The sequence below is a fragment of the Andrena cerasifolii genome, chromosome 7, assembly GCF_050908995.1.
Source record: "Andrena cerasifolii isolate SP2316 chromosome 7, iyAndCera1_principal, whole genome shotgun sequence".
Lineage (NCBI taxonomy): Eukaryota > Metazoa > Arthropoda > Insecta > Hymenoptera > Andrenidae > Andrena > Andrena cerasifolii.
The window spans coordinates 6,522,070-6,536,163 of NC_135124.1; the positions used below are offsets into that span (position 1 = coordinate 6,522,070).

At 38.0% G+C, this 14,094-nt stretch overlaps 1 protein-coding gene across 1 annotated transcript in view; it reads right to left on the reverse strand.

The window, feature by feature from the left end:
* The window catches only part of LOC143371496 (uncharacterized), a 609,947-nt gene that overhangs the window by 572,182 nt on the left and 23,671 nt on the right, over nt 1–14,094 (reverse strand). The window contains exon 2 of the mRNA XM_076816724.1: nt 7,721–7,771. Within this exon, the coding sequence (XP_076672839.1) occupies nt 7,721–7,771 (51 nt within the window). The remainder of the gene's footprint in view (nt 1–7,720; nt 7,772–14,094) is intronic.

Consider the following 14,094-nt stretch of genomic DNA (forward strand, 5'->3'; position numbering starts at 1 on the left):
ACAGTTCAGAGTGGTAGGATAGATGTTCAATATACGTTCAAAGTGGTACTATGGACGTTTGATAGATTATTTCGAAAAATTTCAAATCCAAATTTGGATTTTCCCCTCCCTCGAAACTCAAATTTGAGTTAGAACTCTCTTTACTATACTACTTTTATTCCTTACATATTGTACCACTAATTAAGAGGACTATAATATGACGGAAGCCACTTTGAAATTCAAAATTCAAAATAATATAAATATGTAAGAAGTCAAAGTGTGTGATATTTATTTAATAACTATGTAAAATATCATCTTAATTTGGTGGAGACTATATTCATCTCCTACAAATGATGTACTACAGCTTATTTGTATTTTCAAATCCAACAGGGACACTTAAATTTTCTGTGCGCAGTTTGTCAGTTTGTGTTTCGACCAAGTGTTTAAACGCATATACCTATGTTTACGAATACGTTTGGTTTACGCTTTATTCTCTGGCATCGTAACGATAGAGAAGTGGAAAATATCAGTGAAAGAATGCCGTAATGCGGGCCGCATAAAATTTCGCATCTCCATTCCACCATGAACTTTTGAAACGCGGGGAAGCCGGCGAATTGCTTTCCAAGGCATTTCTTTCCGCTGTAAATGCACTTTTCACCTAATAACTTCAGTATGGATCGTGGGAATGCGGAGTTCCACGCTCTTCCGCTTCGCTGATATTATTAAAAGTTATCGTCAAGAACCAACGTTCCCCGAATTCCTGTTTGCAGTGCATGTTGCGAGCTCTGTTGAACATTCGAAATGGTGAAACTATTAATCTTCAAATTCTTACGTTATTGAAACGATTGAAGGACCAGCATCATCGCAAAAAAAATATTTAGATTCATAATACTCGAATCACGAGGGAGAAATAAATAATTATCGAAACCTGTAAACTATCAGTACTTCTTGACTTCCTTTTATATATTTTTTTCTGTTTTCATTCTCTGCAACCATTCTATCATTGAGTGATTAAATAACTAAATTTTACGATGCTGTATTTATAATACAACTTCCAGCAAAGTATTATAACAGCAAATGTGATCGTAAAATATTCATCGGAAGTTATTAGCATATAAATGGGTATTAGAAATGCGTATGGTCCACTGTACAGCTGCAGTCGCTTGTTTCTCTTGTTACGTGCATTTCGTGGCAGGTTAGTGGAAGCTCCGGGGCACAATCTCACTCCATCGACTAGTTGAATTGGAGTTCATGCTAGTTATCATTCACACACGTTTCAATGTTCATCGGTCTGCTTTGGGCGTAGTAAAGTGTACTCAGGTATAAGACAGGGATTTCTAATGCGTCGTAAAATATGCACATTACTCATTCCGCCTGTGAATATTCCTCTATCTTGCTGGGGAATAATATTGTGGTTAAATTAATACATTCTGCTGTTAAAATTGATCAGTTAGGTATATCACAAAGGAAAACTAAAAATTTCTAATAAGTGTGAAATTTTTACAAGAAACGACGAAATGTAATATTGAGAGTCTTAAATGTAACCTCTAATAATTTTACTCTTTTTTAATGTTCTAGACAGTGGACAGATTGAGCGATACGAGAAGATATGGAAGAGTATGATTGATTCATGTGTCTGGAGTGCAGAGGAAGAATAATATAATATAATGTAGCAAGTAGAAGTGGAGCGTTTGTAGTCAGACGCGCATCGCAATCAGCATAAAACTAAAATTGCACCTCTCAAGAACTTATCTCAAAGATTGTTTTAAGTACAAATTATGCAGGTTAATGAGAATCCTAGAAGCACAAAAATTTACTAGCATTAAGGGGTATTCTACACTGTGACATACTATTTTTTTTTTAACTTTTTTCAGTAATTTTTTTTATAGACTAATGAAAGATTTTTATTACGAACCAGGCGTGGCAGATTAGTTGTAAGTCTTAGATGTAGTTGTAGTCTTCACTAGAACTGTTTGTAAAGATTTAAACGGGTTTTTCGCAAAACGGTGCTTTAGAAAATGGTTGCCACGATATCTCAAATTCTAATGTGCCGATTGGGCCCATCTTGTGTACACATCATCAGCAGATGTGTCGCAATCGTCTCGAACAGAATTGAGCCAAAATATTTTTCCTTTCTAATTTTTTTTAACTTAATAACCCGAAAAGACGAAGAAAAATCGCGGTATTCGACACTCAATATTCAAATTGCAGCCATGTTAGGAATTTTTTAAATTTCAATCCAAATCTGCTACCAACGATAGTCATGCCCGAATAATTTAAGAATGTTTTCGATTATTTAATTTCGGATGAACAGAACCGTGGCAACAAATCGATCAATGTTTATCGAAGTGGTCGAAGTGGCTTTCATTGGCTGTGCCACCATCTGTATTTCATAATTTTCAATAAAAAAAATGTATTCTTAGTTTAAGATACACTAAATAAACAGTAAAAGTTCAGCATAAAAATCTTTTACTAGGTCCATAAAAAAAATCCTGAAATAGTTGAAAAAATCGCGTGTCAATAGAATACCCCCTTCAGTTACACTTCCCTTTACCTCTTTAAGAAGAGTATAAAAGATCTTCCTTTCTTATCCTGTGTGAATCGAATAATCCTGTGTCCTCCTAAGTAGGGCCATCGTGTCTACGTACTATTTCACTGCGTAAGAAAAACAGGAACCTGAATCCTTTCACAACCCCTAGCAGAATTCTCTTCAGCAACGTTCCATCGTGAAACATATTTTTGTGCTGCGTGTATCCTTTCGACAGTGACTAAATTCGGATCCTCAGCGAAAAGGGGCGCCCTGATTTGAGAGAATGGAATATTTAAAAGTAATGCACACTGGGGCGTCAGCCCACGGTCCAGATTGCATCTGACAGACTATCATAGAACTCACTGCGCATTTCCTTCCCGAAAGGAAGGTCGCATTTCCTTTTCGCGAAAGAGGGGGGGGGGGGCAGGAGAAAATACGAGCACCCTCGTGCCTCCAAGAAGCTCTTTTCCACGAGGATGGGTCCTCCCGACGAGTCGCCTCGGCAAGCAATCTCGCGAAATTGCGCCGCGCGATTTCACGTCGTTTCGCAGACGTTACTATTCGCGCTCCCGTCGTTCCCTTTTTCGGATCCTTCGAGTTTCATTTGCACGGAGGCCGGGGAAACGCGACCGTGGTGGGGGGCGAAACAAAATAACAATCGAAACATGATACAGACTCGAAGAAAGCTTAACGAGCGAACGAAGAAAAGCGATTAGGGTTAATCCCCGCGCACAATCGTTCCGGACGCGCTCCACTGTCGCTGATAAATGATTTCCATGCATTAAAGAGAGGATAATCCCGGATCGAAGATTGATTTTTACCATGGACAGGCGAAATCAGGATAATATCAATCACTGGCTTAATTCAGCGATGATGGATTGGATAAGGGACTACATACACCTAGGAGGCGGAAAAGTAGGACGGATTTGAAGAATTTTTTTTTGGTGGAGAAATGTTTTTATCAAAGAAACATTATATACATTAGAAAGGTCATACTTTTGTCTATGAAATGTGAAATTTGCATTTAAAAATTCGGAGAAGGAAGCTGCGTGGTAGCTGTTTCCATACAACGGAATTTTTTTCAGAAACGGCGTCTGTGGTAAGCATTATATCTTCGCTGTTTTTCATCGGAATCAAAATGGAAATTTTTTTCTTCAAGTAGGCGGACATTCGTATTCACTTATAAAGTCGATTTCAATGTTCAAATGCCCGGCTTTTTGCGATAAATTGAAAAAAGAATCGTTAATCTTAAATACTTCAAGAATATTTTTTTGTTTTTTGATTCAGATGAAAAACAGCGAAGATGTGATGGTTTCCGCAGACACCTTTTCTGAAAAACCGTTGCACAGAAACAGCTACCACGCTGCTTCTTCTCCGAACTTTTTAATTAAAATTTCACATTTTATAGACAAAAGTATGACCTTTCTAATGTATATAATGTTTCTTTAATAAAAACATTTCTCCACCGATAAAAAATTCTTCATATCTGTTTTACTTTTTCGCCTACTATGTGTATGTAGCCCCTTAATGGAGATGGAAACATTATTCTAAATTGAATTGATACAATAAATGTTCTGCTTCTGTTTATTTGGGGCAAAGATATTGGATACTATTTCTATTTGTTTACTTCCAGGATTGATGTATGTAATGTGAATAACTCTGGATTTAATATACTCTTCTTTCTGTTTTCTTGTTAATTAGGAATGCAATGAACTTTGTAAGAGGTTTAGGATGAAAACTTCTATTCTATGTTTGTCTGGGCCTTTGAATTCAAACGTGCATTTACAGAAATATGCTGGGTGAATGGATGCGAATAATAATTAGATTCCCATTTCAAACATAAGGGAATAATTCATAGTAGGGAAAGGTAGAGAAATGGAGGTTATTACTTTCAGAAGACGTATTTTTCCTGGTACGCAAAATTTACGTTGCATCCAAGCAATTTACCATTCAAGCAGAATTGTATTACTTCTTGGGTGCAGTCTTAAACCATCACTTTGTCCTGATTTTCATCGTGGAAATGAGGTTTTTAAGTATATTTCAAACGTAAAAAAAGTTTAACGTCCTTTTATAAATTAGCATCTTAAATAATCACGTATAACTTACAAGGGGAGGACACCATGTGGTAGACACCGATTTTGATGAGCCTTGGCACTATGGATCTATGTCGAAAATAAGTAAATAGGTGTCTGAGCGTTTCAGCCAATAGGCCTTAATAATAGACATATTTAATTATTAAAAATTTACTGTTTAGTGGGTAAAAATCCCACAGTACCCTGGCGCCCGCGGAAGATTCTCTTCTGGAGGCGTCGGGGTGCCTTTCGAAGATGTCTCCACGTTAAAAAGAAATCTATAATTTTTTTTTATAAATTACATTTTCTTATAATTTTTTTTTAACCTCGGGAAATCTTCAAAAGGCACCCCGACTCCTTCAGAGGGGAAGCTCACGGAGGCGCCAGGGTAGCGTGGGATTTTTACCCATTAAAACCCCACTATGAAATTTTTAATAATTCCCATGCAAATATCTCTATTATTAAGACCCATTGACAGAAACGCTCGGACACCTGTTTACTTAATTTCGACACAGATCCATCGTGCCAAGGCTCATCAAAATCGGTGTCTACCACATGGTGTCCTCCCCTTGTTAGTGTCACAAAATTTTCATTGAAATATTACTAATCACTCCCTCACGGAGGGTGAAAAATTAAAAAATATGTACACACGAAGGTACTAAGAAACTTTTCTCAGACACAACTGAAAATTAGCAGAAAATTTATTCAAAACCACAAGCCAGTGATTCTCCAATAAGTTAATATTGCAGAATAATATTACTTCCTATAAATTTCCGATTTTAACAGTTCGTACCCGTCTTTCGACAGTTTGTAACCCCTGCTCATCGTCGATAGACGACTTGGAGCTCCGATCTGGCATAAAATTAATAACTTATCTCGGATATTGGAGTCTCGCGTGTACACGGCGAAGTTGCAACAAATAGGCTATCGGTGGTATCACCAGCGCATCCGGCATCCGCTTGTTTTCGCGGCAATTTTTTCCAATGACAGGGCGAAAGAGAGAGAAGGAGATCCTGGCTGCAGCCCTTTGTTCTCTCCGTTCCCGTCTGTCTCGTGAAAAAAGTAGGCCCAGTGGGGATTAAAACCAAGCATTCGCGTTACGTGCAGCGGGTTAGATCGCGGGGCGAGTATGTCATTTAGTGGCTTTGTTCGGCCGTATGCATCCTGGCGCACACTTGCCAGCAGTCACTCGCACAAACAGAATCCTCCATAATGTCGCGCGTACGAACGGTGGCGTGCGCGTGCATGTATGCGTGTGCGCTGGGGCTCGCGATGTGAGTCGACGCAACGCTGATTTAAATGCGAAACGAAATCATCGGCGCGTTTCTGTTAGTCATTTTATCGAACGTAATAAATATTATTACCGCTTCGGTGGGATATATCGAATTTTTACATTGTTAATGTTTACGGTGTCGCTCGCGACGCTCCGCTGGCCTGCCGATAGTAGCCTTTTGTAACCGATTGGCAGTGAGCCGTGCTCGACGGGAGCGCGAATTATATTTTAATTTGAAACGCGAGTGAAATTATCGCCACTGTGTTTGGCAAAACGAATTCGTTCATTTCGATGGAGTCGATGTCGATCTCTTTTTTGCTCAGGAGAATTGGTGAAGATTTGCTTTGTTTAACTCCGTGGACCGTGGTTGGTTGATGTTGGCGGCGCACAATGGATCGGATTTAAAATTTGCTGCCTTTAGGTGTTTTTTTTTAAGATATCGGAATGAAATTTGCGCCAAAAAAGTAGGGCAAAATTATGCCTTTCTAATGGTGTATAATTTAATATTTTTTACATTTATTTAATTTTCAATTTTTTAGCTTATTTGTAATAAAAATAAATTAATTCTGTTTATTTGCTACCTTATTTAATGCCCTTTACAGTGGTTTAAGTAAAATGTTTGGGAGACTTTTCGTTTCCATGTTATGTACCAAACTACATGGTACATTTAATCAAAGAATTTCTCGTGTGTAAATTGAAACATTAATTGTATTTAGATGGGAGGTGATTTGAATGAAAGGGGGATTAAACAGTTTAGTATCTTGTCAAACATCCACAAATAGACGGGATAAATAGGGATAGACAAATAACGGAGATGTGCCAGTTGCGTCAGTGGAATAGTCCGTCACTGGTCAGACAGAATTGATTTTCAGCTGCTACAGCTATTTTTTGCTCCCTTGTACATTAACGGGCACGAATAATCCTTCGACCCCTTTCCCAATTACCCTACACATTGCTTCTCAAAAACTTCGACGTCTAAGAAAGCAAACAGCCCCAATTAGCCCCTAATTAGCAACCAGTTACAATTCCATATTATCTATTCGCCTTCGCAGTACACAGCACAGACTTGTGCGTCCACAAACGATGCTAATTAACAGCAATCAATAGCTGAACACTATTAAGATAAATTAATAGGCATAAAATTCGTTTGCCAAATTATTATTTCCAAATTGTAACAATTGTGAATAACCACCGGTACGAGCACTCCGTGCCAAACAAGTGTATTACAAATACGACGCCGAAGGAAGGATACTCAAAAACGCAGATGGAAATATGTATAAACGGGGGTGTAATATCCATCCCTCTTATCAATGGCAATCCACGGCACACTATTCCACGGCCGTAAATTACAAACGAGCATTCCCGCGATGCCGTCGTTTTCCCCATACTTTCGTGGACAAACATAAGCGGGCAAACACGGGGATTCGGTTCTCGTGAAAACTAAAGTCGTAAAATTATACGTGCTCCCCCGCCCCCCTGCGGGCGATTTCGCGGTTCGCTGCTCTCTGAGGATATATATATATATAAATATATATATATGTATGTATGTATACGTGTGCACGTATACGTATACATCGAATAAGGGAGAAAGGGGTGCGTTCACCTATTTCAACTTCCCTCGAGGAGGCCGAAGAAGCAGAAGCAGAGGCAGGCCGGAGGGGGTTGGAAAAGTTGTTTGGCTGAAAGTACGGGAAACTCGGTCGTGGGCATCGATCGGGGCCCACCTAACGAGCTCTTGCTAACTAGTTTCGAGATAGATCGTTGCTACGGACACCCTATTTAAATTTGTTTTTTGTGCACCGCAAAAACTAAACTGCAGGGGCGGGCGTAGGTTGGGTTCTGTTGCACACTTATGGAAAAACTTACCCGCGCCTTCGGCGTCTGCTTCAGTCCGATAGCTGGCTGGCTCCTGTTGCTCTGCAACAATAATTGAGAACAGCCACGGTCAGCGAAATTAATTAACACGTTTTGCGACATTAATTAGGGCAGACTGCTCTGCAGATTCTATTAATATTCAACGCGGCTACGGCGGAACTTTAATTATTCGAGGCGCGCCGAGTAGTTCGGGGGATTATAATTTACCTACTGAAGAAGACGCGTCATAAAATTCTACGCTAATGGAAACGGTCTGGGAGGCTAAAACATCGCGTTTCCCTTTTTCTTCGATCGCTCGTGTAACGGTAATTAATGTCGGGCAGTATTATTTCGAGTGCTTAATCAGGATCATTGATTCAATCAATGGAGTCCTCTGACAATGGAAATTATATGCAGAGGCAACCATTTTCTGGCGGGTAAGCTGTGTTTTAATGAATTGGACGTTTCAATGGAGAATCAGAAATTACACCGAACTTTTCTCATTTCATGTAGCTGCAGTGATTGTTAATTCACTTGAACTGTAACTTATGCTTTCCACGATACACTCGTGGGGTATAGCTAATAATGTCATCGTTATGTCATATTTGCTACGTCTTGAACTTTACTACTAAAGTTCCTTATGTAGACCAACTGATAAGCTTCAGTCTTTCCTACCAAAGAACCTACAAGCCTTACGAAAGAAACATAATGTGTTATTCTTGACATAAAAAATAGTTAACAACAGTTAATACATTTTTTTACACATTTTATAACACAATCTGCAAGCCATATTTATATATATATATCACACTTTTTTATTTTTGTAGATGCACCGTTAGCACTTTCTTTCTAAAATTTTACCAGGTCATTCTTCAAATATAGTAGGATGAAAATAAGCAAAAAATTTGTCGATTTTTTAACCGGGGGTGCCCTTAATTCTAACGTTCAACTTGTTAAACCGACGTTATCCATGGAAGATAGATAAAACAGTATTGAAATTAAGATCCACTCAGCAATCAACGATCTAGAAAGCATGCATTATATTTAAAACAACTTTTTCCCCCAAATTTGCCTACAAATTTTGCTCCCTTCCATTGAGAATTACAAACTGAGCGTTTTTATCAGATTGAAAATGACTGAAAACCGGATAATTTAAAAGCTTTCGGAGTGCAAGTTCCGCTTTCAAATATCCCACGCGACTGTTTTCCGAATTCCTCATGGAAACATTGTTAAAATGTTTATTTCGCTAAGTATCTTTTGCATGTAAAATTTCACACTCCCACGGGTTCCTTTTGCCTAGTTATTAATACATCCATTAAATGCTGGACGATCTCGGCACACCAATTGATGGTTACACAAAATGTTGAGGGTGAAAATGGTTCGGAGTATAACATTTGCGGCATGTGTCCCTTCAGAAGTGCATTGTTATCGCAACCTTTTATGGCGTTCAGAATGCTGTTTCCGGGCGGGGAATAAATCCGCTGGAGAAAGGCAGCGCGTCGTTCCGCGCGGTATCGCCGGCCGTAGGAACAAACGATAAAACGATAAATCCAGGGGAACTGTCGAACCGTACAGTATCGTCGCGTCGAACCGTCATTGCTGGAAACGCGTAAATCTTAATTGGCCAATCCTAACGGAGTGGAGGGAACGGCGTTAACCAACAACTACGGAAAACTCAATCCGCCAACGTGTTTCTGTTCGATGACGAGGCGACGCTAGTGCAGTCGGGAATTGAGTGACAATCTAATTTAATCATCGTCTGCGTGTGATGTTAATTAAGGCGTGACTGTGCCGCGTCTCGGAAACGTTCCCTCTTACTTTAGATATCTTCAACGAACTCGGCGACGATTTTAATTAATGCTGGAATTGATTACTCACTCGGCGCGTGTTGTAAGTGTCGCTTAACGCTAGTTTAGGCTTCTAATTAATATAGAAGTGTTAAGAATAGCTGTGGGAGAAATTTGCACGTTTAATATTGCAAATTTATAATTCATAGGTGTACGGAAATTAGATGCGAAAGGAGGAACTGTGGTGGGACAGGTAAACCACAGAAGATTGTATATAGTTACAACGTGCCAGTTTGTGTTTATTTCTGGATCGATGGATCAGAATCTCTGTAAATATTGGAAGATGAAAGATAAGGTTTCGGTATAAAATTTGAATTTCAATTGCTCCGTGCTATCATTTCTTTAAAGCATATTAATTTGAGACTATTAGGTAATAGTCTCTTTATGAAAACTGGCAGCGAGGACGGTACATTTCGAGATAGTTGCAAATCAACAACGTGTAAGAGGTAGAGAAACAACGAACATAGTGCGACGGTGATAATTAAGCGGTTTATCTCGATTAATTCCGGATAATTGCATCTGGTAATTAGACCAATTACTCCGATTGTCCAACATTGCGCGAGTAACACTAGTCCTTCCCGACACGTCCCCATTGGCCGAATTGTCGCAAACTCGACTGTAACAGTTGCTATCTTCAAAGCTCAGTACCTACTGTGTTTCCGGCTTTCATCCAGAAAATTACAGGCTGATTTTATGAGGATTTACCGCCATCGCACGAACGTGCTACGATCCCTGTAAACATATTCCAAGTAGGTACTCTACGGAATTATTACTTAATAATGTTACAACACGTTTGCCGTGACAAATTTGGTTGGATAAATGTGTTCATATTTCGAACGCTCTATGCATTTGTTACTGATTATTTAACAATATAACTGCTTGGAAAGAAATACCTTTTCCACGTGTTTCCGCAACACAATTATATTCACGTCATTAACTTCATAGTATCATTATTCCATGTCGTCATAATAAATTATTCTTTAACCTAATATATTCTGTATTAATTACGACATACACAATGCACATTAAATCCTATTGAAATTTCCTTCTGTAATATTAATGAATGATTTAATAATTCTGCATTGGTTAAAGCTTTCAAAAGTAATGAGTACAATCATAAATGAATTATATAACAGTTGTAACCTCAATTGTAATTCTTAATTTCGTTTATCACATTTACTTATTCCCTGCTTCTAGGAATAAAATTAAAACATTGCTTTGCTAATGAAGTAAAGAATTATATATCTACTAGCTTTACTACTCGGCTTCGCCTGAATTTTAGATTCTGATTTTATAAAAAAATTTCATTTATTTATTTATTTTTTTAAATAGTCACATTCATCTGGATTAGCTAGGCATAATGAGCTGATACACATATCAACTTGGATTTTACTTCAAATGGTTACCTACATAAATGCTTAAAAACCAGTTTCAGGATTTTGCCCTAATCAACCCCTAGGGGTGGTGAAAAGGAGTGAAATGGAGTCCTTAATACCACTTAGGCCCGAAGCGAAGCGCCGGGGGTAGTAGATATTACGAAAGATTAATTTAAAACAAAATGGCGGCAATTTAAAGTGGAAATCCTGACTTTTTCGTGCAAAAATCCCGATAAATAAATCATAATTTTTTCGTTGCAAAAATCCCGATAAAAATCACGATTTCAACTTTAAATAGCCGCCGTTTTGTTTTAAATTAATATTTCGGAAATTCCCTCCGTTAATCGGCAGATACATTAATATGCTAACGAAATCTTTTTTGTTTTTTTATTTTAGATAATCTGGTTCCGAATGGCAGTGCTCGCCGCAAAAGCAAATTTTTAAAAATGCTTCTTGGATATCGGTTGTTACTTTATTATGAACGTAAATATTTTTCTACGAAAAAATTACCAAATGTGTTTTAAATGTTGCTCTTTTAAGCGCAAAAAGTTTTGTAAAAATATATGCTTCCGCTTCTTCAAAAAAAATTCACAGATATTCGCCTCTTTTCGGCCGCCTGACTAGGTACAACCCCTTAACGCATTTTAAAATTGCGCGTCCAGCTATTATTCCTGCCAACCGATGCAGTAACCTGTTTTGTCAGGCCTTTCAGTTGTGTGTACGATGCGGATTGTGCGTCGGTAATTCAATTTAATGGGCATAATTTTTGTGTATTTGCGGTGATCCCAGAATGTCCACAAATCAACACTAGAATCCTCGCTTCAACGTTTGGGCAAACGGTTAACCTTCAATCAACACGTAAGTGTTTGTATTGTACGATATTGTTTTTGGTACTCCGCACCTAACCAGATCAGGCGGGAAGCGTTCCCAATTCCCTCGTGACGAACTGTGATTCAAAACTTCTTTTATTACGCAATTCGATACGAGATATATATATATATATAAATTGCGTAATAAAAGAATTTTTGAATCACATATATATATATATATGGTACGTTAGGTAAAGAATTGTCAGTACCTACATGACTTTGTGTAAAATCGAATTTCGATTTCACTGGCCCGCCGATAAAATCCTTTCACGGTCCATTTATATAGGACCATTGTACGTTTCTCTTTGCCATGTAATATATCCTTTGAATAACTTTGCATAGGGATTGAGATGCTCTTCGTTCGATAAAGAGAGGAATATGTATTAATACTACAATTGTAGTATTACGTGAAAAAGTAGACGCCAAAGGTCATGTTAATATTTTGTACTGCAATATTGCGTCGCATTTATTTCGAGATGAAATGTTAAATTCCTCTGCACTTAAAATACCTCCCCATTGACCTTTTATTGCCGTTCTCTGGATTCCACGAAGGTTTCTCGATGGAATTCTTTATTTCGTGTAGTTCAATAATAGTTATTAATACGAGCAGTATATTTTACGTTTAGAATGTTATATAATTAAGTGATTTTGTAATTATTAGGGCCAGCATTTTGGACTTAAATTTGATTCGCAACGACATGCAATGTATGCTAGGATTACATTCTGCAGAAATAATTGAAGATAAGAAATTTAATTTCATTGTGAGACATGTATTCGGTTCATTTCTTAAATAATTGGCAATTGTTTGGACACATGTGTACTAAAATAAATAAAACTCGTATGAACACATTTTCTTAAAGTTTATGTAGGAAATGGTCGTTATTCATAAATAATAGATAATATTTTACTGAAAGGAAAATTTATATAAATGTTTTAAATTCAATGTTTTAAATTCAATTTTTGTTCATTAAATACAAATAACTTCTGGTTGAAAACAGAGAGAATAATTGTTTATTTATATATGTGAATACGTATTTGTTGACCCTACTTTTCAATTTTGTTAAAGATATTGGCCATGGGTCAAATGAATTGATAACTGAGTAAATATAAACTATTTCGTCCGTACTAGAAGCTATTAATTTTAAAATATATTCGATTCCTCAGTTATACCCTAACGCCTAATCTTATCAAATAAATGTTGCAAGTGTTGAACGCGTTATTTAATATTCTTAAAATACCAGGGAAGGGTCACTGTGCATTTACATGAAAAATAATTCCGAATTAGCAACAGATTAATGTATATAATGAACCATCACAGAAAGCAAAACTTTTCTTTCATAAGTGTACATTTGCATGCAGTCTCTCTTTTATAAAAGCAGCATAAAGTGGTAACACAAAATGAAAGAATATTCCTAACAGTTATCATTACTAAAAATTGCACGTCTTTACACGTCCAAGGAAAATTTACTGAAAATATCACGCACGATATAATACTATATTTCTTCCTCCTGCAAGAGCACAGTTATTAAGTTTTCTCGAAGCGTTAATAATCGGTTAATACGTGCCTCCGCTACGAGTTTTCAACTTGCAGAATCTAAATTAACCAACCACTCCATATGTTCTTCACTATATCAACTGTTGAACTATTAAATTATTATCGATTTCAGTCGCGTTAAACTGAAATCGTACCTCTGTAAATCGAGCCCCTGCGTATCAAGTATCATGCACATCAAGGGTTCACTGCAATTCCCCGAAAGTAGTAACCCTACAAATTCAAACTCTCATCGTTCATTCAATTCATCGTCTACCTAAAACAGTACTTTCACACCCTAGCCCGCTTCCTGAAGCCACAACAAAATAGCCACGGTCCGGCAGGGTTAAATCGCTCATTAATAATTGAACAACGGGCATTAGCATGTAGCCACGATAGCTCCGCAAATTGGAATAGCGAATCCACCCTTAGCTTCCACCAGTAATCAATTCCAAGTGAATCTGACCGATCGAAACGGTCCCTTCTTGAATATACATCGATCCATCGTCCGCACTCTCGCGGAATAGCGCGGCGATCGGTTCGTTTCGACCGTTGGAAACTCGTTTGCGAATAATCTGGCGAAGATTCGCTGGGCTATAGCTGGAAACGAGGGGAGAAAAGTTTCGCGCAAAAACAAAACGCGTAATTTTCCGTCGTCGACGCGCGAGATATAACCGGCCAGGAAGTTTAATCAAACTTCGTCGTTTCTTGCCACCCCTATCCTCCCTCTCCGACCCCCCCCCACCCTCCTCCCCCCGACACT